Source organism: Denticeps clupeoides, chromosome 3 (genome assembly GCF_900700375.1).
Source record: "Denticeps clupeoides chromosome 3, fDenClu1.1, whole genome shotgun sequence".
Classification (NCBI taxonomy): Eukaryota; Metazoa; Chordata; class Actinopteri; order Clupeiformes; family Denticipitidae; genus Denticeps; species Denticeps clupeoides.
The window spans coordinates 17,900,857-17,928,389 of NC_041709.1; the positions used below are offsets into that span (position 1 = coordinate 17,900,857).

Genomic DNA, 27,533 nt, shown 5'->3' on the forward strand with positions numbered 1-27,533 from the left:
CTTTCAAACCACCCTAAACATATTGCCAAATTACATACAAAAAGGACAACAAAATAAACGTTTTGGATCACAAAGCCCTAAACTCAATCCCATAGGGTAGATCTAAAAAGATTTGTGCAAGCTAGAAGCTAGAAATGGGCCGATATTCCAGCAAAAGAAGCTTGTGGATGATAACCCAAGTCATACAGTTTAAATACAATGCAACCAAATACTACTACTGTGTAAAAAAGCACAACCATGCATTTAGTGTATGTTAACTTCTGGTTTCAACTGTTTACGATGACATCTTTGTGCATTTCATACGTTACTTTACAAGGGAGATGCACGTCATCGCTTTACTTACCTGAAGGGAATTTTGACAGGGAATTATTGCACATGTGCAAAACACCTAGTCTTGTTGAACATAACTGTCATTATTATCTAGGTGCGTAGATACTGTGGAATGTTGTTCTGGGAAAAAAATTACTTTACCAATTTAACTATTCATTTAGAATAATCAAATATGAATGTATTGTGATTTTTGTGCAAGAATACATTGATTCTCGATCATTAATGGAAGCCAATTTATTAGACAGTATTGGTACATTGGAACACATGAAGTATTTTTCAGTTTTGTGCTTCAACACTCGCAAATCCCAGTAAGGTAAACAGATCTCAGGACACACTACATTCTCATTTATTTAATATTTTTCTTTCATAAATAAATCAATATAAATCAATCAAGAACACACAACCAACGCTATACAACAGCCAACAAAAAGGTGTGGAAATTAAGAAGCATTTGCATCACAGGAAATGCGTAGTGCAGTATGCTGTCTGTTTTTGCCAGGACAGAAGTGTTGGGGGGGGATAAGACTCATTCAGAAAAAAATATATACATCTTGTACAGGGGTCTACGGTACACTGTCTTTGCAAAGCCATTCACCAGTGGAAGATTGAACATTGCACCAGAAGAGAAAACAAACCAAAAAATAGCTATTACCTACGGGTTTTTCCAGTTTACTACTACAATTACATCTAAAACATCACAAACACATTGGCTTCACATTGACATTTTATTCTTTTTGTCTTTTTTCCTCTGGGTTTTTCTTATTTTAAAGGAAATGTTTCCTACTTCACAGTCGGAATATCACCAGTCAACAGTGAGACGCTAGAACATCAATAAATGGCAAACAACATCACACCACTCTGAGCATGGCCTGGCTAAACATTATTACTAACCAATGAGAAAGACAAGATACAATACTGAAATACAACCGGCCCTTTTAAATATTCTTTAAACGTTTCTGCAAGCACTGGCCTTTTTTGGCCTTTTTTTGTGTAAAAGAAAGAGCAAAAACAAAAGGAAGGACGTGGAAAGAACATGGAAATGCTTTCTCTTTGTCATGACTGGAGGAGGGATGGCCTTTGCTGACCTTTGGGGTCACTCATCAGTCCTATTTACATAGTCTCTCTTGCACTGATGGACCCTTTGTTCTGTAGTTCGTTCTGATCTACCTAAATAATCTCAGGTAGTGTGGTCTCTAGATGGACCATCTTGCGAAGTTCATGTGTCACTGCAGCAATCCAAGAGCCTAGCTGCTCTAGTAAAGCCATTGTGTGTAATTAAAAGTTCCAATCATCCCATCCCTCCACTACCCACAACCAGGAGGAGCCACACCAATAATTCAAATATGGGTGTAAACAAACAATGGGTCTACCTTTACACACATTAACAGGGTTCATAGCATACATTTGGTACTTTCAGTTTTAAATGGCCTTTTCATAGTTAAACCTTTTGACAGTTTAATTATTTGCATCCATTGTAAAACATGAGAATACTTGCAATTATTCTTTAGTTTTAAACATACTATATATAATATACATAAAATTTAACCAATGCCATTTTTAAGGTTTTTTTTTTTTTTATTCGAGCAAGATGCATACACAATAATATAGGAGCAAGGGTATAAGAGGCGAGGGGTGGAGAGCGATTAAGAGCTGAGGAACAAGGACGAGGAGGAGCTTTAACTTGTTGCCTCTACATCTGGTTTATTCATGGCCTTGAGCGCATCAAGCAACACTGTGGGGGTGAAGATATGAGTGGAACCTACAATGAGGAGAGAAAAAGCAACAGGGAAAGGGAGAGAAAGAAACATAGAGCAGTATTAGAACTGTCCATTAAGCAAATAACTTTTTAAAATGTGTTTTCAGCCTTTTAGTATGATGTAGTATAATGTAAATGGAATGATGTGAATGGCAATGAAGAAAATAAAAGAACACCAAAAATTTGTGTATTCTCAGAATGATAAAAAAAAAAATTGACAATACTGCTACTTAAATACAATTATATTGTATACAAATTCTTCATTCAAAAGTCATGGAAATCAACAAAGATATGCCAAAATGAAACACTTGTTCAAAAATTCTCTCATTTGTGATCTTATATGCCAAACTTCTTAGGGTGGGCCTTCAATGCAGTAGAATGGTCCACAACCCGTTTTTCAGTAGAGTTTCTCTTCATGCAAAGATCAATTACCACACATAAAAAAATAAAAGAATACATCAAAATATTTTGCCCTAGAGCTGAAGACACATTTCTAGCATATTAAAACAGAAGAACCTGATTAAACCAAACATTTTCCTGCAGAATGGCCAGAAATGTGTTTACTGTTGTTCAGGCCATAATAACAGATGAGAGTAGAAGGTAATCCTGGGCCATCAGCTGCAATAAATGTTTGATAGGTTCTCATGTCTCTACTGCTTTAGTTCATCTCAGTAGTGTGTTTCTGAAGCAAAGCTGCACATTTTGATTTTAGACTCCGAAAGGATTCTCTGTGTGCGTTGTGTTGCGTTACAGATGCGATCGTCCATGTCAAGTATTACAAAAGTTAATTCTGGTTAACAGGCAACAGCATTAGCAGATCAGCCTTGCCTGACCTTTCCAGGAGTAAGACAGATACGTGGCTTTGCTCAGAAACAGCAAAAGGTTGCTCTCGACACCACCTTGATGAGTTGCAATTTTCTATACGCTACGCTACTTAAACAATAAATAAATAAAAGTGTGTTTTCAACTAAAGAATGGCCGTCTGTTTAGACGATGCTCAATGTGGCAGTATGTGTGCATCCTGCATACTGCACATGGTGAGAGTAACCACTCAGCAAAAAGGAGAAAAGTAAACCAAAGAGACCAAGAGCAGGTTAAAAACGGTGATATGGCTTTAGCAGTTGCTCTACTGTTTGTGTGACTAAAATATCCCAAAATCTAAGGCCCACAATTATGGATGTGGATGTGTGAACCAAACATATATGTACTGATGTAAAGCTTCAGTACCCTTTTTTTTTTTGTAGAAACCCCTCACAGCAGGAAGACCTTATCATATACTAAATTCAGGATTTATACTAATTAAACATAACTGAGGGGATATGCAGGATAATTATTTATTTATGCCTCTACATATTATGCTACCAGGATTGTCCAGTTGTGTAAATGAAGATCCATGTTGGTTCTAGCTGCAGGATGAATGACTGACATTCCACAAAAACAATCCAGCCCTGAACTAGAATGTTACACACTTCTGAAAAGAGTGTGAGTTTTGGTGCTAAAGCATATCTGGTGTAAACAGCTACATATCCAGCCCTGGTGTCTGCAGAGTTGTGGTGCACTGTCCGGGCTAAAGGGTTAGTGGCAGTTGGAGTAGGGTCAAATGGAGGTCAGATGGTGGCTGTTAGTGCGTTCTCTGCAGACAACCACAGGTGCATGTAGGCAGATGACATGTGGTTGACTGGGGAGGGAGATTTTTTTTTTCATCAAGGAAACATAAAGGAAAAGGGGAGAATTTGAAAAAATAAAAAATAAAAATCCTTCTGTGGATATTACGTTGCAATAATAATCTGATAAAAAACGGTCTTGGAGTTGTTATCTTTAACAAATAACCCATAAAACAGAAATGGATCTCTGGGGTAGATTAAACCTGCACAAGCTACTTTCAGGAGGGTGAAATGAAAGGATCTTATTTGCCTGGAGACGGAGGTGGTATTAGCATTAGCAGGGCATACTGAGAATGCTGAGCAGTTTAATCCACCCTGCTGAGACGATGGGGTTCGCAGCGATGTGGTACAGACCTCAATCATACAGCTAAGCACCAGTTCTCTTGATTAGGATTATTGTAATCAGTTACATCTATTCTGATTATTTGTAATGTTTTTATGAATAAAAAATTCAATAAATAAGATAACATTAGTCACTGCAATCACTATATGTCAGAAAAAATTATTATTATATGGTATATACTATATATCACTATTCCTGACTGTTTTCGTTCTTAGACCTTAGATTTCATGAGCAACTGCATGCAGTATGACTGGATGCACTGGTGTATTCTGCCCATTTTACTCATGATTTCACCTCAACTCAGAAGCAAATGGAATTTCCTGTCAATTATGAAGGAGAGACCAAAAGGAGCATAATGAAACTGGCTGATTGGTCATGATGTGAGATGGGGGCTGGACCACATCGTTGGAGGGAGGGGCGGAGTCAAAAACAACAGAAACAGAGTGTAATAATAAAGAAAGCCCTTATGCCCTGGGGATCGGAAAGGGCTTCTTTGCACGGCTGCCTTTACTTTGTTCAGAGTGATTTTCTTTCTCCCTCCCTCCCTCTCTCTGTCTGTCTCACTCGTCTGAAGGGTCAGGGTCCTCAAAGGACACTCTAGTGGACTCTCGGAAGTCTGGGTGTCGCAGGTCCATTAAGAATTTGGTTGGGGTGAGTGTGTGGGTAGAACCTGCGAAGGAACAGAGGGCTGACTTCACGCTCCAGTTTTCACCATGAAGTACAAGAGCAAACGAGAAAAAAAAAAACGTGCCTCTTCCAGAGTCTAGAAAAAACAGGGTTAGACATTTAACAATACACGCCCGCCCCGCAGAACCCAACAAGCTTAAATGTGAAAAAAGCTATAAGACTTGTGAGTAAATTGTTTTTGACAGTAATTTGTATATTGAAATACAAGGAGTCTGTTAAACTGTGATAATCCACTACGCAATAAAATCCAATAAAATGCTCTCAGATCAAAGTTTTACTAGACTGAAGGGTGCTTATGGCTGAAATACAGCAAAACTGCACCCCGCATGTTATTATGCAGAAACTGAGAGCGGGGTCATATCTGATAACACGTTAATGAAACTAAACTAAACAAAATATACACATCTAAAACATAGAGGGATAAAAATAATATTGATCACACAAATAACACACATACACGTAAACAACACACACAGTTAGACACACAGGGAACCCAGACTTACGAGAAAAGACTTGGCCTGTCTGAAATTCAAGAACAAGTTTAAAGAGACAACACACAAATACAAGACCATAGAGACACATCAAAATTAGACAAGACAGTAATGCCGCTTACAGAAAAAGCACAAACAACATAACAGGAATAAACAGGAAGAGCTACGTTTGGACACTTCGGACACACACACACACACACACACTATTAGCAAGGCATGCATGCAGAATAGAGGTCATCATGCTAATGTTGCATGTAGCAGGTTTTAAGTTACTTCAAATGTGCTAGTTAGTGCTAGCTTATCCTTGTCGGCACAAAATTTTACGTTATATGATGACAGCATCCAACAGTTTAACCGGAGCCTGTAATCCACTTAGAAAGCATTAGCCAATACCAATGACTTATCATTTTATAGGTGAGTGACGTCAGCCAATGAAACATCATGTTACTGAGTTTGCAAGTGCTAACGCGTTGGCCAACGCATCTGTGACAGGTGCTATTTTACATAAACTCTGCATGTTCTTTAAGCGGATGCTTGAGAAATTCATCTCTTATGCTGAAAGGAAACATGAAGAGCAGCAAACTGGGCTCTTCACTATTTTGGTTTGTTGATGAACAGCTTAGTGCTCAAAAGATAATGGGGAGCATTTCTGTATTTACAATAAAATGTACAGTTTTGTTGTTGTGAAATGGCGTTGCTTGGGACAAGCTGGGGCTTTGCCACTCACACATTGTCCTCTTTAACCCGGTATCCTGTTTGTGTGTGTTAGTGTGCGTCTGCCTGTTTGCATTTCGCACGTTAGCCATCACTGCCCTCTGCTGGATGACTCACCGATGATGGCCTCCCATTTCCCATTGGCCTGCGTGGCCTCATAAGCGCATCGCATTTCACTGAAGGACGCCCCACCGATGATGAAGACGATGACACGTGGGCCAGTGCGGTACTCTCCGGGAGTCTTATTCTTATGCCAGTGTCCATACCGGGCACTGCCAGAGGAGAAAAGGTCATGGGAGATGCAGGTATTAGGGTCTCTTAATGTATTACAATTCAATTATTCTTTTTTTTTTTTATTACCTTTAAAAAAAGTAGTGTTTTGCAATAAAAAATCAAGTTAAATGAATTCTTACTTTTTTCTACTTCTTCTATTTTTAAATGATTATAATGAACAGCTTTCATTTGGGTGTAATTTATGTAATTATCTTCCAGTGGGTAACTGGAATAAACCCCACACCCCACATGCTCACAAATGTTCAATACACGTTGTGCACTCAATGCATGAATGAATCAATAAAAAGCTAAATCAGAGAGGAAATGGTTCTGTGTGTGGAGTAATGTGACAGGAGATCAATATGTCAACCATTGGAGGGGTCAGTAGGTCAATAGTGCTGCGACCACCCCTCCTCCGTTAATATCTTCCATTGGTTCTCAGAAATCTTACTCCAGCAGCCATTTTATCATGACCTTCTTCCACTAAATAATATTCTCCTGATCCAAATTGCCATTAAACCATCTTCAGGAACAGGCTGAAAACCATGTTTGCTTTTTCTACTGTGTGAACCGTCTGTTATGACCGACTCATGAGATCTGCGTCCCATCATTCACATCAGCCCCAGCCTCCCAATTACAGTATTGATTTGGGAGCTCAAATGATTATTGATTTGTGAATTGTATACCAGAAGTGCACCAAAGAGAAGAAAATGGCCACTTCTTCCAGCCACCCTGTCACTGTCACTGCTGTGTCATGTGACTTAATGTTCTATTTATTACATGTATGAGTAACAAACTAGACAGATCTGTATAAGGAAAAACTCACATGTTGACATGGCTGCTAATGAACATACCATTGCTTACCATGGTTTTGTGTGCATGTGTGTGTGTAGGGGTGTCTTTACCTGACTGCAGTAGTGCTGAATGAAGCACTGGAACGTGTAGAGATGTAGGGGTAGTGTTTGGTGTCCAGCTTGTCATCAATGGCATCCTACAGACAACACATAGATATAATTAAACACAGATACAGTCACGGTCGAAAAACATCTCCCCAATATGCTGAAAACGCACACATCCAATTATAACAGAGCACAAAGACACTTTCAATAAAGCAATTAAGACCCAGTTGCGTGTTAGCTGGTGTACATAGCTGCTGACCTCGATGATGTCCTTGACCACTGGGGTCCAGCGGGACAGCTGGTACGTCTGCTCGCTCACACGTTCCTTGCGGTCCATCTTCTTCCCCCTGCGCAGGGTGGACTGCAGGGAAAAGAGAAATAGAAAGGGAGTTTAATGGACAGATGGAAAGACATTTTAGCATTGACGTAATGTAAATCAAACCTGCTCTAACCTGTTTATTTACATTACACCAATGCTAAAATAATTGGTGTCACGGATGACTTATATTCTTAGCCAGTTTAGCCAGTGTTCACTTTTCAGTGTAGAATCACATATTGTTGAGTGGATTGAATAAAAATATCTTCAAAAATAGTGAGACATATATACTGTGCATCTTCTACGTTTTGAGCTACCGAACACCAAACTACTGACCACCTAGTTCTTGAATAAATTAGCAAGCACCCTTTTGCGTGCATATTCCAAGATGTTGTACTTATGATCTTGCCAAATGTCCCCCTAACAGACATGTTGTTCCACTGTTATTTAGAGAGGGAAGGGTGAGGGCGAAGGGCGGATTTACAGAGGAAGAGTGAAGAGGAGTGCAGTCTCACATCTGTGATGATTGGCACTCCCAGATTTGCCATGTTTGTGATGATCTCACTATCCTCTTGGGGGATCTGGGCATGCTGGATCAACTTGTTGAGATTTTCCTCTGTGATGCCTGATTTGACATAGGAAAAAAAAGAATAAAACAAGCATCATGAGAGCTGCAGAAGAAACAAGAAGGTTCATCAAATCATAGTATCCATTTTATCCTTTTACAATTAATAAATACTTCAATCTCACTATCTAAAACATATGAGCCTCAGTCACTGTGCATAGTTCTAAATAATTTGAACCATTGTGAAGTATAATTAGACTGAGCATCTCTCACCATTCTTCAGGAAGATGTAGAGCAGGATGATGCGGATCTTGTCGTAAGTGGTGACGTTAGCATCCAACAGGATTGGCACAATGGCCCTCATTGGATCTTTGATCTTCTCGCCCTCAGCATCTGTCCCCATGGCAAGGTCCTGGCAGAATGATGAACAATGGGATAAATGTTTTATCATACTGAGGAAAACCCACTCATGACTGTATTCCATCCAAGTTGTTCAAAAGGACAGGTGACTAAACAGCAAGCATCGGATGAAAAGGATGCGTCACGATCTTTTGAATTTAGATGCCTTCACACGACACTGATCGGAATCCTCTCTATTCTGCTTTTGCTAACTATATTCTGAAGACGTCCAACGCATCTACAAGACGTAGTAGCTTGCCTGCTAGCACTAGATTGTTGTAAGATCAGTATGGAAACAATGTTCAATGTGAGTGTTGGAAGAGGGTCCCCTATTTTCATAAAAAGGACAAATAGACACATTTCCCTCCACATTTGTCAAATTCCTGATTACTCTTTATAGGTGGTGTATTAGCATAATGTGACATGAGGGTGAACCTACAGTGCTTCTTCTGTCACGCTGTAATGCTCACCTGCTCCACACGACACAGCTTGTCCACGGTACCCTGGTAATGCTTCATGCAGTCCTCTGCCAGCTGCAGGTGAGTTGAATACTGAGGGAAGAGAAGGGCAAGAACATGTATTACACCGGGATTCGCCATTCATTCAAGGACTACCTAAAAACACAAATTCCAAGGTCACGCAGCCTTTAAATATGTTGTGGCTCTGCTTGAGTCAGTCTGTGAGCAACCACATACATAAATTATATGCACATCTCTCATTTACTCAATTCCCATGATCTTTCACTGAAAATAACAAGCTGACCTTGCTGAGCTCCTTCTGGTACTGGGGCATCTTCTTCAGCATCTGAGACAGGTCCCTCATGGTAGTCTGAAAAGCACAGTCGCAGACTGATGTCACTGTCAGTCACTACTGTATATTACGCAATCCCACACTGTCATCTCTGAATGCTAAATACTCATTTGCAGAGTGTGTAGGAGTGGAGAGTGTGATTTGGGACACATTCCAGTACAACATCAGGACACAGGCGGGAAGCTGTAATGTGTCAGATAGTCAGCCTCAACGTTTAAGTCCCCCCCCCCCCCCCCCCCGCTGGCACGCTTCGAGAGGGGATTACGATGAGTCAACCGACCCCGCATGGCTACACTAGCTAACAGAATCCTCCCCTTTCCTCCTTCCCTTACCTTCTCTCCTGTGTTCATCCGTTTGCTGGATGAGAAATCCTTCAGGGAACGTGTCACCTCCCTATGAAAAAAGATGAGAGAAGTAAGGATATGAGAGAAAGGATAAAGTGATTATAATTTTATAGAAATAGTTTTTACTAGTGAGAGAAGAAAATAAAGAACAGAGATAAAGGAGGCAATAAAGACAGAAGTAGAGAATATGGAAAACAGAACGAGGAAAAGTGATAAAGTGATGGAAGAAAGTTGCACTCACTGAGACACCTCTGCAATGTGTTTGTGTCGCAGCGTGACCCACAGATCATCATCCTCATGCAGCAACACCTCCTTCTCACGCGAGTCTCCCATTCCACTGGTCTCATACCTGACAGCAGAATTACACTGTATGTCAATAACATAGATGTACGTCTGCATGAACGCGCATAATGCTAACCTCAACACGGATTACACAGAATTTACACTGTAGTAGCATGATGACATATACTCATTAAAGAGATTCTTCTGTGGTGCAGGTTACACAGAGAATATACAACCTTAACACAGTTCTACATAACAGTTGTACAGAAGACGATAAGGTTGCAGGTTCGAGCCCCACTACCATTATGTCCCTTAAGTTGCTCAATGGGGACTCTCCCTGTAACTACTGATTGTAATTGCATAAATGTAAATGTAAATATACCGTAAAAAGTACTGTCTATGGTGCTGATTCCTGTAGAGACAGACTTAAGATGGCAGCACAGGTCTCAATAGTGTATTTTACAGTTCTTTCTAATTTTATATTATATTTTGTTTCACCAATTTTGGCTTTAAAGTGTATGCGCCATTCAATTAACACAGTTTACAAATGACTGTGGATATCTTCATGTCGTCAGGCCATCATATCTTGAGTCCCTCCACTATTGCCACTGCTTGTAAAAGTGAGTAAAAAGGTTTAGAAAAAAATTGTTGAATAACCGTCATCTTACACTGAAAGTGTCTTTTGTATTCTCTAATCGCTCGTGTGTGTGAGTGTGTTTGTGTGTTTGTGTGGGGGGCGGGTAAGCTGGTATTTCTTACTTGTAGACATCATTCTCAATGGGTAACAGGTCATATGCCATGGCCTGGAACGTGAGCTCATGCACAATAGGTGAGACAGGATCAAACCCTCGATCGAGAATGATGAGCTGAGAGCGAGCCTTGTCTGGACCCTTCACAAGAAAGGACAGAATGAAAGTAGTTACAATTAACGACATTAACAATGTCTGGACAGGATTTTTAATTGGATTTGATGATGTTTTGAAAGGACTAAGCAACAAGGACATTTCTAAATGACCCTAATCGTTTGAAAGGTACATGCCCAGCACAAACAGGCCCTTCCCTGCATTATTAACACTTTTCTGTTCAATAAATGAATGGGATTCCTGGTAGGAGTCTCTGGTTAAGTGTGACAACAAGATTCCTTTCATGCATAATCTCACTTTTTACCACCTCCTCCCTCCCTCACCTCTCCCATGGTAGGGTCATCTGCTTTGTAAGCATCCAGTTTGTCTTGCACCAGCTGGGCTAGGGTGGCATTGTCTTTGTATTCTCTAGGAACATTAACAGGCAGCAGAGAGATCAGACAACTGCAATGAACAGATCATTTATATATTATAGTCTTCTTAACAAAGGAATGAGTGAGGAAGCAGTAGCTGAGGACAAACTTGGACACAAATCAAACACACTTTAAATAAAATGTCTAATATACATGTATCAGGTGGATTTAAAATACTACTTAACCTACATTAAAAAATCCAATTACACACTTGAGTGTGAACATCTTAACAATGCTTTTAATGTTTCCTCCATGGAAATATTGGTTCCTTGATCAGAAAAAGAAACAATAACAAAAGAGTGAATAAAATGATGGTATTCATGGTTTTGAGTCCTAGTGAACCAGAACTGATTACTTCATTGATGGTAACATGAAAGCACGTTGTAAGTCGCTCTGGATAATGTGTCTGCCAAAGGCCATAAATGTAATTGTAAATGTAAATGACTCAGCAGAAAACAATTTTCCCAGAAATGTTCTATCTATCAAGTATAAGTATAAGCTGTGATTGTGAAACAAAAGGAATAGAGCACATCCCAATTCTTACAACATGGGCAGTGGTGGCCTAGCAGGTAAGGAAGAGGAATCATAACTGAATAGTTACTGGGTTCAAATCCCGAACCGCCAACGTGCCACTGAGGTGCCCTTGAGTAAGGTCCTGTACCCACACACTGCTCCCCAGGCACCTATCATGCTGCCCACTGCTCACCAAAGGTGATGGGTTAAACGCAGAGGACACATTTCATTGTGTGCACTGTGTGCTGTGCTTGCTGTGTATCACAATGACAAAAACAATCACATTCACTTTCACATGCACCCTACTGCTCACCCACGGTACCGCACAGCAGGATACTCCTTCAGTGTCGCACACAGGGTGGCCAGCTGCTCTGCCAGCCGCTCCATCACTGGGTTCTTCATCTGGGTCTTATGGGGGCTATAGAAGCTCTGAAAGGCATCAGAGTTGTCCAGAGAATACACCTGCACACAACAAACAAACATCACGCTAGGCAAATATGTGTTAAGCTAATTAACAAGCACAGATTTACACACTTGAACATGGTTAATAATTTTCTCATAATGGAATGTTCCATTAAAAGTTACAGCCACCTGTTTTTCAACTTTAATACTTTCAACCTTAAAGGTTCCCTATTATTATTTTTTTTGCTTAGTGGTCTAAGTGAAATTTTTTTGAAAATTCAGCCGTGGTTCACAATTACAGCCACATTTATTCAGTCACACAATGATATTTCCCAAGGACGAGGAGGAGAGCGGTCTATAGAAGTTGAGGGGGCATTAGCGGAAATGACGTCATTAACACCGTTCACCAACCACAACGTTTGATGCAGACAGGAAGTTGTGTTGACGTTTTTCCAGAAAAAAATTATTAGCCCACTGGTTCTTCAGAGTCTCACATGATGAAACTAAAAATATATATTTACATTACATTTACAACATTTATCAGACGCGATCCAGAGCGACTTACAATCAGTAGTTACAGGGACAGTCCTCCTGAAGCAACTTAGGCTTAAGTGTCTTGCTCAGGGACACAATGGTAGAAAATGGGATTTGAACCTGGGTTTTCTGGTTCATAGGCGAGTGTGTTACCCACTAGGCTACTACAATAGGTGGTTTGATGTACTTTTCTGCTCAATTTTACATCCAATCACCAAGCAACTGCAACTGCACATTTTTAGTCAGTGGAGTTACTTTTTTAGGGGAGGGGTGGAAAATTATCTGGGTGGACAAAGCATGAGAAAGAGGAGGTAACCTTTCCCCTTTTTACAATATAAGGGGAGACATTCCAGATCAACTGCCGCTCTCTGAACGGCAAAGCAGAATGTCCAAAGCAATTAATACATATCGCCATTTGTAGCCACTGCAGGACCATAGACAGGTTAGGGGAAATCGTATCAATGTTAAATAATCTCACAAAGTGAAATTTTCATAATAGGGAACCTTTAATGAAAACAAATGAAAACAATATTGCTCAGCTTTTAAATGAGGTGCTACATCTGACTGAAATTTCACGTTATTTCATCGCAATATGAATTAGTGCCCCTTTATCTCATAAAAAATAAAATGCATACTTTGTCTGAGAAAGTCTGAGTCGTAGAGGCTCTAGGCTCTTAATTGGCTCTAGTGTTTCCATGTATGAGGAGTTGTCACTGTGTCACTCTCCCTCTCTCGCTCATTTTCTTCCAAAGCTAAATAACCCATTCTGGGAATGCTGCTGTTGATCCATGTTTGGGTAAATCTCTCTTAATACTGTGCTGATTGGCTACCTTCCCCCCACCTAGTACATACACTCATACATACGCTGCTCATGGCAACTCTGTGGAATGGTCTGAATCCCATATTCTCTGCACACATTGACACATACAGTGTGTGTCTCTTCTGTGAAACTGCATGCTGACAGTTCTCTTACTGGCATGTTCCTTCCTCTCCTTCCTCCCTTTGTAACTCTCATTGCATCCCTCACTTGTTTCCAAAGGCACACAGGTTTCCCACTAAATTTTACACTACATTTTATGCCCTCAACCTCTTCCTCTGCAGTTTCCTTTTTTTCTCTTCTTTCTTCTTTACCTCCTCTTCCTATTGGCCCGATTAGTCCAATATCACATGGCTGTCCTTCTGTTCAACAGATGGGCTCCCGTTCTCCATGCGTAGCGTCTGCTCTGATTGGCTGCAGAATATTTTATGTACCAGCCAGTAGCATTTTTCATATTTAAAAAAAAATAACAATACATTTTTTAAATACATTTACTGCAGCAAAGAAGACTGCAGCATCTTGCCAGAAGCCACACTCCCCCGACTGCTGAGTTGATCAGAGCAGACAGGACCAGCAAAGCATTGTGGGCCACAGTGGGTTTCTGGAACAGTCTGTGTGTAATCAGCAGGGCGAGCTGTAAGCCGGTTGCCCAGGGTAGCAGGCAGCGCTCTGGGGATGGTGCTACCTGTGTTTACTCTGCTGCCCCTCCCCACCCTGGCTACATCACACCACCTCTCGTCTAATTTTATCCCTTCCTCGTCTCTCCCTGTTTACCCCTGTCCTTCACTCTCGACCCTCTGCGCCATTCCTTTCATCTCTCCTTCCGCTGTCCCCATTTCCCCTCTCTGCTGGGCACGGTGGGTACCTGTGACTCATAGGGCAGAAATGCAATGTTGATCTCGTTCAGGGTCTTGACCATTTTGGAGGTACGGCTCTTCACCACTTCATTAAACAGGGGGTCAGGGCAAGCTGGAGAGAAACAGATCTTACTGTGGACTTATTTGTGCTCAGTTAAGACTTCTGTCTACATTCTGCAGAGCAGGACCAATGAAAATCATGGGAGCAGTAAAGGCAATAGTTCAAGAGAATAATGAAAAAGAAATGATGGAACAATTAGAGAATATACAAAATGGAAAAATACTATAAACCATCCACATGTCCAAATTAGCTTAATGGTCTCACTGCCATTGCTGACTACACTTTCTTAATACTTACATTACGCTAAACTAAAATAATACATTTTACTCATAACATATTACATTATTCTACAACAATCTCTTCTTGTGGTTACATTTTCTCAATGCTGTCCATTTTCAATCCTTGATCTTAAAAACACAATTATTTCAAATTAATTAATTACACACACATTTATAAATGAAGCTATTGGTTAATTACAACTATGATGCGAGAAATAAGAGGACAGTGACTAAACAAGTTTAGTCAATCACATATTTCCACAGGAACATTCTGTGTACAGGGCTGAGTACTGAGCTGGGCAGAAGTACAATCTGTTACTCACAGTCAGTGAAGAAGACATGAGCAGCTTTGTATTTGGATGTATGGGGGTCTTTGAAGTCACCAATCAGGGTATGAACAGACTGGAGACAGAAGAGTTCAGAGGGTTTTGTGTAAGGATTGTGTTATTCTTATGAGAGGAAATTTGATTTTTGTAATGCATATGTTTGTTTGAGAAGAAGTCTGTTGCTTTACACATCTGTTGCTTTACACATTTTGTGTGTGTTTGTGTATGTGAGGGTTTGTATTGAACTTGCTTGCATGTGGTCCTTCCTGTATGTGAGTGTTTTCATGTGATAACAGACGACTCAAAGGCCTACAATAGCAGTGGCTTTGTTTGTGTAGGCTGAGTCTGTGTTGTATTTGTTGACAGTACGCCGGTTCTCTCAGCATGCGACATATGGCTGGTGTGTGTGCTGCCACACTGACTCACTCTGCATCTCTCTCAACAACACAACTTGCAAAAGCTAGAGGAGCTGAGAGATATGTCTCTGTGTGTGTGTGTGTGTGTGTGTGTGTGTGTGTGTGGGGGGGTCTACCTTCTCAGTGGGAGTAATCAGATAGATAGCCTCAAGTGTAGGAAGAGGCTCTCGCCTTTTATTTATGTCTTCAACAACTAGAGAAAAAAAAAGAGAGATAAACAGTGATACGGTGAATAGAGGCCATTACTTATTATACTAATAGATTCTAATTTTATAATTGTACTACTGTGAACCTCAAAAGATCAACATACTGTCATAATTCATGCAACAAAATATACACATTGAACTTTTTTTATTACACATTTTACAGTGGCACTCACTGGTGATGCCCTCCGTCATGATGTCTGTCATCTTGCAGCAAGAGGACAGCATCCTCATGCTCAGCTGGTCTACAATCAGAGCCTGGAGATGGGGAGAGAGATGCTTGAGTCACGTAAGTATGAGGGCCAACTATGAACTGAAAGTCATTTCAGGTTAAAAAAAAAAAAAAAGTGAGAGACAGAAATAATGACATCTCTGGTAAATAATAGGTTACATTTACCTCTACTTTTAGTTTAAGCTTAACCTATTTCCAGAACATTCTTCTTACCTTCCATTCTCCCTTCTTCTTCACCTTCTTGATGACATCATTCATAATCTCTGTGAACAGAAAACAACAAAACAATGATTTTAATATCTCATCTTCCTTCTTGGAAGTGCCTTGGTTCCCGCCAGTTTTTTCAAAAGGATGACTCCATGCGCTAAGCCTGACAACAGAATCAACATCCCAAACAGACTCTTTCTTAACACAATCCTATTATAGCACACCCTGCACCCTGTGTGCCCGTCCTTTTTCCACCTGACCACTGGTACTGCCAATATGTGAAGTGCTGGAGAAGTGCATAAAAATGCCTCACTCTTGTGCTGCTTGGGGCTGTACAAACCGCTGTACGCTCCAAACCAGATCCCGGGGGATTACATTTCATAGGTAAGGCTGGACAATTGCTTTGAATATATTTGGCCATTATAAAATCCCGTTTTATAAGTCTTAACCTTAGCTAAGCTAGGCTAAGATAGCGAAGCTATGCATTCCTGTGTTCAAGTCAGCCTCCAAACAACGTTTTGGCTAAACGTAGGCATTAACTATTTAGACTGTTCTTAGCTGTTTAGTTAACTTTTCTCAAACTTTTAAGGTTTCCTAAAGAAATTCATCTCAGTTTACAAATCTTAACCTTAGCTAAGCTAGCAAAGCTATGCATCCCTGTGTTCAAGTCAGCCTCCAAACAACATTTTGGTTAAACGTAAGAACTATAATATGGGATTTTATAATGGCCAAATATAATCAAAATAGTTGTTTAGCCTTACCAGGGTTTGTCGTTCGACAGTAATGTAAAAGAGTTTTTTTGTGATTTATTTAATTTTGTAGAATATTGTATTTTGAAAGCACTGGGCATTTCAGGTTGTTATAAGTAGTTTGTATGTTTCACTTTGAAATTAAACATTTCACTATTAGTATGCGACTTTTCATTGACATACAAGCAAGTGTCCTTTATCATATCGCAATCGCATATCGCAATATTGATCTCAATGATCGCAATATGTCTTTTTCCCCAAATAGTGCAGCCCTATTTTTAGTATTTGGTTCCTGAATTTGAAATCACAACTTACGCTTGCTAATTTTGTGTGTATTTACAATTTGTTCTGATGCTTTCTATGGTGCAAATTGGAGCCTATAGGAGTCTGGGGCTTGAAAGGGCACAGAAATAATGTTCCCCTTCTGCAGCTCAAGTCAAGACTTTGGAAAATGTGTGAGAGAGAAATGTGTTTGAGACAGAAGAATAGTCCAGTTTGAAATAATTTGTTTATAATATAATAATGTTTACCCCTTTTGGGTTCCTAAAGTACCTTGGCCTCTATGGCTGATGGCCAAGTTTGTTACCCACACTGCTATCATCATGTATCAGATGATAATAACCAAATCCTGGGAATCTGGAAATTGACTCAATCAATTAATAAATATTAATATAGTGCATTCATCTGCTGTCCATTAAGAAAATGGCCACTGCTTCATGGTTTGTTGCTTGGTTTTAATATTTGGCTAGTTATTGTACACCGCAACCACGTGGAATCAGCTTGATTCATCATTAATAGTTTTTTTCATTTTCATTCACCATTGAGGCTGTGTACGCAAATCCTCTTGGACCAGGATGAAGTGGGTTAAGTCCTGTGCACATGTTATTAGCCTGATCATAACGTTATCCATCTGGCAGTGGTGTTACAGTAAATCTGATTAGAATGGGATCTGTTGACTTCTGGACATTTGTACCATAAGCTGTAGCTCACTTACTAAGCCTGTATTAGAATGAAACATCTGGGCACTTTATCTTACATATAAATAATCCCCTTTGTAAATCCAGAGGCCAGTTTAAATGAACAGTGAGGAGATTGTGGGATTGCCATTCACTTGCATTCAGTCAGTCACCAGCTTATGATTGAAAACTGCTAAAGATTTACAGATCTTCTGGATGAAATATAGATTTCCACTTTTTATTCTACTCAAAACATAAACTCACCAGATATACAAGCCATCACATAGTTCGAAATAGGATTGAGGATGATTCAAACCTGCACTCATCAATAGATTGACATAACACAGTAAACAGTGTTTCTTTCTTGTTTCATCTATTTATTTATTTGTTTGTTTGTTTATGTCAATCCCATGGACGACTTTGACCTTAGACATAGCACTGCTTATAGTGCTTTTATAGTTATAGATATAGCATTTGATCTCTCCGTCTGTTCTGGAGTCCTATAGATGTAACTCTATACAGGATATACAGGACCACTATACAGGAATACAGGACCACTATACTGTGGACAAAAGAACCCTGGAACATAAATCTAGCAGGTCCCTCTACATCAGGGGTGTCAAACATCACTTTATACAGATCTACTATTATGGCACAGTGATTTGACATGCTGATAACGCACAAACTATAGATCCCTTAATGCAATGCTTCAGTTGACTTGCCGAATGTGTGTTATCAGCACTTCATATTGCTGTGCCATAATAGTAGATCTATGTAAAGTGATCTGGTGGGAGATCTGCAGATTTGACACATGTGCTCTACATTATTCTGTGTTTTATTCTATTCATAAAGATATTTAGTGGTGGCTTAGACTCGTAACTGAAGGGTTGCAGGTTACTGCTGCCCGGTTACCTTTCATGGCTGCCCACTGCTCACTAAGGGTGATGGGTTAAAAGCAGAGGACACATTTCACTGTGTGCCGTGCTGAAGTATATCACGTTAACTTCTTAACTTTCCTATTTATTTGGTCATCAGATGGGGGCCCCCAAGCCTGATGTGGCAATCCCATCCTGCCTTGCTCATTCAACAAGGTTGCTTCTTGCATGGCTCACAGAACCAAAGTGTGAAACGTGAAGGGTGAGCAGAAGGAGTTTACAAGCTGTAATACAAATCCAACAGGAGTGCAAGGTCTCCTTCACTTCACATTTGTTTATCTAGAGCACCGTCATGGTAACAGCGTACAGCTTTTCATTGCATCTTCCTGTACAAATCCCTGCAACCTGGCTTCTTCTGGCTACAGCTTATTGTGTGTTGGTAGTTGGATTAGCCTCACTGTCTTCCTTTCCCACAATACAAGGGTCATCTTACTATCTCATTAAATCTTTTGGGGATAACCATTTTACTTTTTTCTTTAAAGATGCTTGCTGAGGTTTAGAATAAACATTTATGCCACCACTTGGCTCCCTGTTGGATTTCCCTTCAAAAGCTCTTCTGTGAAGAGCTGGAGAGGTGACAACAGAAGAGTCTCTGCGTAAATTTAAATCCATCCCATCACGCCAAGATAAACTGATTGAAAAGGGATGCGGAGGGCAGGATGTAAGCGTGAGTTATGGCTTCAGGGGTATTTGAGGGTAGTCACTATCTAACCGCTTTCTGCCAGACCTGCAGGCATTACCGCCGCATATAACTCCCCCACCCAGCCTTGTCACTGGACACTAAAGGCGTTGGGGGAGGGGCTGTTTAACATGGAAGGAATGTTCCATGTTACCGTTGCCATGGGAAATGATGGTAACAACTGGATTTTTGCAAATGTTTTTTGTGCAGGTGACGTAACAAGGAGAAAGCACAACACATAAAACAAATGTAGGTGTGTAAATGAGAACAGGAAATCCTAGAAACAAGGCACACTGTCATTCTCACACAAATCAATCAATGAATAGATATTGAAGCGGCATTAGCCTTGTTGCATTAGACCTCTGTGTTTTCTTTTATTTTCAGAGGATTTTCTGTGCTGACTCACGCTAGAGGTAACTTAATTCAGAAGCTGTTGTAGGTCCCTCACAACAGTCCGATGTTACTCATCTGCACTCCATGTGTTCATGTATTTCAGCCTTGAAGCTCTCTCCTCTGACAATTTTCTGGCAACATGAGAATCATTCAAGACCATTAATAACATGCATTAGACTTCCTACGACAGTCAGCTCTACAGTAAAATGTAAATAAATTTGGCTTTTGCACCATTCAGACTAGTGAGATTATGAGAGGTGGAATAAAAGATTACAGGCAGGCAAACGTGTGGCCTGATCTAAAGATGCATGTGTGTTTGTATGGAAATTTAGTGGATCTCTAACAAGTATATTTCTTTCCAATACCATTCATAGACATATGATAATAAACCAAGAAAAAAATGGCCATCTCCTGACAAAAAGGTGAGAGAGGCCTGTAATTTTCATCATAGTTACACTTCAACAGTGAGAGACCAAAAATCCACGTTGTATGATTTTTAAAGAATTTATTTGTAAATGGTGCAGAAACAAAGTACTTTATGAATAGCATAAGTTCACCTCAATAATTTACAATGTAACCTTGGTTGGCGATGACAGAGCTCAAACCTAAAGGGTTGGTAAAGGGTTGGCATAATTGAAAATGGAAAATGGATCTCACAGCATGAACACTTTGTATATGGATCCTCCAGTCGGCTCTGTGCAACAGACAGCCTTACACTGGGGCTTGAGGGATCGAGAAAGAAACACTTCTCTACAAGAATGAAACTCCTCCACTAACTCTACAGATATAGAACTATATTTTCAATTGTGTATTATATCACCAGTTGCTAAAATTCTGCTTGCTTGTTTCTTGCTTGTATGTAGGTGCTAAATACTTTTTTAAAAATACTTTTCAGCACCGTATACAAATAAATTGTTTAGAAATCATTACCTGGATTGGTGGCTGCCAATCCAGGTAATGATTTTTTTCCAATCAGTACACTCAGCTTTGACTTTAATAACATGCTGCTTATTCCCAAAATGTTACACCCCGGCAGGAGTGAACAAGTGCTGCAAGAACAACGGACCCAATTGTGTAGGGACGCGAAGAGGCAGGTGAGTCCCGCATTTGATATTTGACTTAGACACAGGTGCGACCTACCAGTGTTCACGTTCAGAAACGGCTCGCTGCGCATAATGCAGATGAGCCAAAAAGAATAAAAATTGTTCTCTTACTGGTCATAAAGTCGAGAGTCACGTAGTGCCATCGATACAGATTGTGAACTCAATGACTGCAGCTGCGACACTTTAGCCTTTTACCACCTACTACATCGTTCCTGTATCAGTCACCTGACCTGGACCCATAACACAAATGGCACATATGGCATTTAGCTCAAATAACAGCCCACACTGTTCCCTGGAAGTCTGTTCACACCTTTTCCACATTCACCAATTAACCTACAAGTTATTTGTAGTCTACTAGTCATTTCCTCGCTCATTAGCATATTTTCCTGAGATTTTGTGTTAGAGGTGGGTAGAGTAGGGTGTTTTGTAGGGTAGTGACTACTGCTGTTGAAAGAAATACAAACAGAAAAATATACAAAAAAGGAAAAAGGAATAAGAGTTAATAGTTACAGTTTTAATCTTCATAATAACAATTGCATTAATCAGCACAAAATCCTTAAAGGTACTAGAGGGAGTCCTTCCCTGCAATGAGTGAATGTGAGATGCTCTATGTAAATGTGCTTATGCAATATAATGTTACTCAAGACAGTTACCTTAGTGGTACTTGTGTAGTGGTAATGTGTAGAACACAGAGAACTCCAGACTGGCACCAAACTAAGCCTTTCACAAAAAACAACCTCTACTTCATACACTGTGGACCGGAAGACCTCAGAGTTGGAGACTGTCCTGCTGCTGACTCTGTCCCCTTCCTGAGACTGTTTCTTACACTTTCCACTTGGTGGTTTTTGCATCTATCAGCATTATGCCAAATTCCTCCAGGATTAGTATCTGTAGCTGCAAGCGTTAACTATATTTCAAATATCCCTATTGCCTAAATTCAGGGAACTCCAGGACTCCGTTTAACTGATAATTAGCCACTTTACACCATTCTGTTCTGAAGCTTCCCTTAGACCTAATGCAACTCATCACACACAGTCCATACTTTAAATATACCAGTCCCTCCGAGTCACAGTTCGTAACCAGCAGTGCTCAGCAAAAACGATGCTGCTGAATTCGCACCATGTGCCTCCCTTGCCTTAGACCACTTCATTGGACCCAGGTGTCTCCTGATGCCACAGAAGGCTGGACATGCAAACATGGGTGCAGAAGGACAACTCTCTAGAAATTCTACAAACAGACATGCAATGTGCGTACAACAGGAACCAGAGGTGACTTGTAGTGTAGAAAAGAGATCGATATTACAGATATACAATCTCCTACACACACACACACACACACACACACACAAGAGCCCAGATGTATGTAATCATATGCCATGATAATCTTACAAAAAATGGATGCAGCTGAATTCGGACTGAAGCATCATGATTCCTTCACTACAGCAGACAGAATATGAGGCGGCTTGATGTGTAATACTCAGCATCGCCAAGCATCACCGCCCCCCTCCAAACGCACAGCTAGTAAATCAGTGCACTGTGTATTTTACCCTTCCCTACCCTGAAGACGCCTGGGGGGAGGAGGGGGTCAGCGCTTGTGATTTCATGACCCACTTTCACGGCATCTGTGCAAAAACGCACATTAACAGAGAACTGGCTCCACGGTCTCACAGTTCTTTTGTGGTGTGGCCACATTTTCTGCATCACTGGAATAAGAAGTTACACGGTTATTTGTATGTTACAAAGTACTGACTTTTCTGAGGTTTTCTACTTTTTGAAAAGACTAATTCCGACAGTCGCTTCCAGTAACTAGAATTGGGAATGTGGGATGGCCTTACAAAAACAATACAAAAATGTTAATTTTATAGCATGTTGCCATTAGATCCATCCGGAGGAACATACAGCAAATTGAGATGGAACCTGTCATATCAGGGCTTTTACAGAACAGACTGTACCGGACCATCACCGGGATTATAGAAAAAAACAGCAGGTGGATCCTACGACTGTAGACCAGCTATCAGCCGTAAAAACTGCATTATTTATGAAGCACTTCCGCCAGCGGTGTACAGACTGACTGAGTAGAGCAGTGCCGGGCTAACCAAGTGTCATGTCTTTTAATGTAAATCCAAAAATACATCTAAAACAAATGGCATCTAAATGGCTTTCCCGCTATACTGTTGGTGTCTCAGTGTCTTCTAACCAGCTATTTAGAATGTGATGTCTGGAAGTGAGAACAGCAGAAACACACACCAGTCTGTAATAACAATATTAGAAATGGATTCTTCTGCATTGTTTTTGCAAGTACTGCAAGTTTGCGTACACATGTATTACGATTCAATAAAACAACACAGTACAAGGACAGTACACAACATAGCACAGCGCGATACACCGGCATAGACAGGGAGACACATTCAATGACCTGGCAGCGGTAAAGCCGAAACGAGGTACCTTTATCAAAGATACAAGAGGGGAACACACTCAGGAAATCAAGGGCATAAATACACTCAACACAAAACTCCGGTCCGGAATCAGTGTGTTTTTGTGTCTGCCTGCCCACGTTTCCTTTTCACCACAAACCTCCATCTTATTTTCATGGTGAGGTTTTTCACAAACACGCGGACTAAGCCCTCCACGGATGAATTAAACTGGCCACACATGGGCCCGACCCTCTAAACCCACGTTTCCCAGAGATGATTGTCTGGGGACACGCACAATCGAGAACCGGCAGGGTGCGGGTTTATTTTCTCAGTATATAGTGTCTGCAGGAGACACGTCCGCGCTTCCTCTCTGCAGCACTAATGCGATTTATGAATGTCAAGTACCGGGGCCAGAAGTCAGCGAGGGCGTCAGACAGGCTGATTCATCCGGCGGCCGCTGGAGGTTGCGGTGCCCTTCTAATACCATTCACCGAGGGATTGGAGTTGGTGTGGGCTGGCTTGATGCTGAATTGCTGTCAGAGTTCTGATGTGATTTATGATCACTGCAGGGCGACGAGATTGCTGTGAATTGAGCCACCCTCCCCATTGCTGTCGCTCAGCTCAGCCACGGCGAATTGTGCCATTTTTACAGCTCGGAGGTGGACTTTGCTACTGGGTGAGAAAGCAGATACACAGCAGAGCCATGAAAGATGCGGGGACGTCAGTGGCACCTCGATTGTAGGGGACCCGTTGCGAGTCCATTTCCTTACCAGCTCGGCCACCACTGGCCAACGTTCATTAACGCATTAACTATGTGTGCCTTTGAGAGAAAGGTAAACTTGGTGTTTTAACGGTTAGACAAAGTTTAAACCCCCTCCTGTCAATACTTCACACGTCAATACATCTTAGGATGACGGCAGCTTCCAAACTAGACTGCGATTTAACAGAAGTTCCCACTGAGGCACAGTCCAGGTGACAACTTGTCCCTGGTCCTTTTAATAATGCATCTAATGCAAAATGGCAGTTCACTCCATATTTGAATGTATGAAATATGACTAATGACTGTAAAGATAAAAGGGTTTGTACGGCAGCGAATTCTTAGGTATACAGACTCATGAGCAGAACACCAAAAACTGGGCCCTATGATTTGAGCGATGCGTTTTATTTGCGTTTCTGGCCGCTACAGCCCACTACATGTGTTTTACATTTGAGGTGGGACGTTTGCAATCACGGCCTGGGGCAGTGGTGGCCTACGGGGTAAGGAAGCGGACCCGTAATCGGAAGGTTGTGTGTTCGAATCTCAAGCCGCCAAGGTGCCACAGAGGTGCTACTGAGCAAAGTACTGTCCCCACACACTGCCCTATCGTCATGGTTCCAATTCATAGTACAGGTTGGCACAACTTGTTTTGTATTCAAGGTCTCCCCAATTTTATTTATCTGATGCATTTTTATGTTGATTAAATGTGAATCACTTTTATTTTACAAAATATAAGAATGTGCCATATTGTCAAATAGTTTTTTTCACAAAGAAAAAAGCAAACAGTAAATGCCCAAGCACTTACTGGATTTGGTGAATAAATACATTTATAAACAGAAAACATGGAATTCAGAAGAATTAAAATGGGGAAAAAAACGGAATTTACTGAAAAATAAAACGCATTACTGAAAAATTCAATGGATTCCATAGGGCCCTACAAATAAACTGCATAACAAACTGCAATTCTCTGGTTTTGCACCGATGAACCAGACAACTAAGCAGTTAATAAAATGTCAGTGTGATGAGATTTGCCATGAGAAGTTTAGAATGATGCCGTCTCTTGGCCCATTTACTCACTGTTGCTTCCAAACATTTGGAAATCCAGACAGCGACACATCCCTCCCTTAGGCAAGGTGAATAGAACGATATCTTTTCTCCTTATGGCCACTGCCTGTCCCCACTGCAGCAGACTCCTCCCGAAACCGTGGATCTCACCATTATCCTAATCAGGTGGCTGCACGACATGTGCGTTCTGGGACGATCAGCTGAATTAAAACTCCGAACAGATGCCACGACCACGATCCCCCCCCCCCCCCCCCCCCCCCGGTGAAGAATGAGAAGCCACTGCCTGGGCAGTAAAAGAGCATCGCCATCTCTTCTTCTCGTGAACGCGCTAATGCCTCGCGATGGCGGGGGGAGGGGGGCCGCTGCGCGCGACCCGAGTTCGGACGCATTGAAGAAGACGACGTGAAAACATCGTCACCCTCATCGGACTAATTGCTGCTAATTGCGCGGATTTTTTTATTCATTTTTTTTTTTTTGCCAGGAATTTGTGTAACAGTTGAAAACCGCACCCCGGTTGGACCGAGAGCGCCTTCCTCGCCGAGGCTTTCCACCAATCAGGGGTCGTCCAGCCACTGCCGTGGGGAACATCATCATATCTGTCCAAAATGCGCCATTTATTTACCATGCGTGCAGCCATCGAGGTCCATCCCCTTCTCTTTCAGAGAACAATGTCACATCCCAGCGTGCACCTGTTCCTCCGATCTAGAACGCAACACCCGGTCCCATGAGGCGTGATGGGGAGCTAAATTGCCAATTGTCAGGGGGGGAAAAATCCCACCAATGGCTGCACCTGGACCGCGATCAAAAACCCCGTTCTGACGGAAATCGCCTGCGTTTGCGCATCCATCTTCTCCGTCATTACAGGAGGGTTTTCCTCCGAAGGCCCCCGACGCGCGTCCCGAAATCCGCACGGAAACGCGTCCGCCCGGTCTGTGTTCGTGGGACAGGCCCGGTGATAAATCATCGGGGTGAGGCTTTATGTCCCCCACCAACGGATGGGACACAGCACGGTTCACCGCCGCGGGGAAAAAAACCCGGATTCTCGCGAATTTCCCGTACGGGGAATAAAACCGCGCGCATGATCTCCATTTCATGTGCATGTGAAATCTGGGCGTTTCTGCGCAGCGACGCGCGTCTGCCGCAGCTACACGGCAACGGGTTTTTGCGCATCCTCCTCCTGAGCGGAATTCGGTGCGCGCGTCGACGCGGGCGCACAACGGCAAGCGCGCGTCGACGCGTCAACGCGACACGTAGGGCCGATCGGAAACGTAAATGCCGCCTCTTACTCTCTCCGACCACCGCCTTCAGTCCGATGGGTGCCATGGTGCTCCAGAGAGACGACAGACGTGCTCCGCTATCCTCTCCTCCCTCTCGCGCGGTCGGTGTGGCTCGGGGGCGCGCGCGGCTGACTGCGGAGGTTCGGCCGCGGCTGACGTCACTGCGCGTCCGGGCCCCGCCCTCCTCGCGCCGCTGCACGCCCTGCTGGCCTTTACTGCGAAAAGGTCCTCGGACGTGCTACTCCAGGCTAGGAACCCCGAGTTTCAGCCACGATCCTGAACACCGTCATATACTAGTTATTATATAATTATGTCAGGTTTAATTGGACCTGCACAGCAGTTGTGAAGTGGGTGACATTTACATTTACGGCATTTATCAGACGCCCTTATCCAGAGCGACTTACAATCAGTAGTTACAGGGACAGTCCCCCCCTGGAGCAATTTAGGGTTAAGTGTCTTGCTCAGGGACACAATGGTAGTAAGTGGGATTTGAACCTGGGTCTCCTGCTTCATAGGCGAGTGTGTTACCCACTAGGCTACTACCACCCTACTACTATCACGTTTCATGTTAATTCAGTAATTAGATGTAAGTAATTAGACTAAGATGTTGTACAGACTCCAGTGGTCTCCGCAGCATTCTTTGCTAGCCGCTAGTTGAGGGTATTCGGGTGATTTGAGGAACGCATACTACGCATTAAAATACAGAGGTGGCTTTTTTTATGGGGGTGCAGAATGCCCAACAGAGGTAAAAGGGTGTCTACCGTATCAGATTTATAAATGATTCCAAACTTACCAACACTACTGAAAAGTACCGCACTGCTCTGCCATTTGAACAGAGGGTGTTTACTTCAGACGTATTTATTCATTTGTTTGTTTGTTTGATATGTCCTTCCTTTTGACCACCAAAACTGAACTAATATTCATTCCAGCAGATTCTTCACCACATCAGGATCTTGCTATTTAACTGGACAACTCGCAGCTCTCTCCTTCTACAACAGCCCGCAACCTTGGAGTACCAATAGACAACCAACTCTCTTTCTCGACTCACATCAGCAATCTTTCCCGCTCATGTAGATTCCTTCTCTACAATATCAGATGAATTCGCCCTTATCTGTCAACCCAGGCCACCCAGATACTGGTTCAGTCCTTAGTAATCTCAAGACTGGACTACTGCAACTCCCTTCTAGCTGGTCTACCACTATGTACCATCC

General features: G+C 41.8%; 1 protein-coding gene across 2 annotated transcripts; it reads right to left on the minus strand.

Moving 5' to 3' along the window:
• Positions 1–549: 549 nt before the first annotated feature.
• stxbp1a (syntaxin binding protein 1a) lies at positions 550–26,546 on the minus strand. Of its 2 annotated transcripts, XM_028973059.1 has the most exons (20): positions 26,332–26,546; positions 16,002–16,051; positions 15,733–15,814; positions 15,470–15,546; positions 14,935–15,013; positions 14,281–14,384; positions 11,976–12,124; positions 11,060–11,144; positions 10,633–10,763; positions 9,833–9,940; positions 9,580–9,640; positions 9,200–9,265; positions 8,908–8,988; positions 8,312–8,450; positions 7,989–8,098; positions 7,417–7,518; positions 7,164–7,249; positions 6,103–6,257; positions 4,605–4,763; positions 550–2,089 (listed from the first exon to the last, which is right to left on the minus strand). In XM_028973059.1, the coding sequence occupies exons 1-19, from the start codon at positions 26,366–26,368 to the stop codon at positions 4,654–4,656; spliced, it is 1,812 nt and encodes a 603-aa protein (XP_028828892.1). In that variant the 5' UTR covers positions 26,369–26,546; the 3' UTR covers positions 550–2,089; positions 4,605–4,653. The 2 variants fall into 2 exon arrangements, with proteins under 2 accessions (XP_028828892.1, XP_028828891.1); XM_028973058.1 differs by lacking the exon at positions 4,605–4,763 and having other exon boundaries at positions 26,332–26,488.
• Between the last annotated feature and the right edge of the window lie 987 nt (positions 26,547–27,533).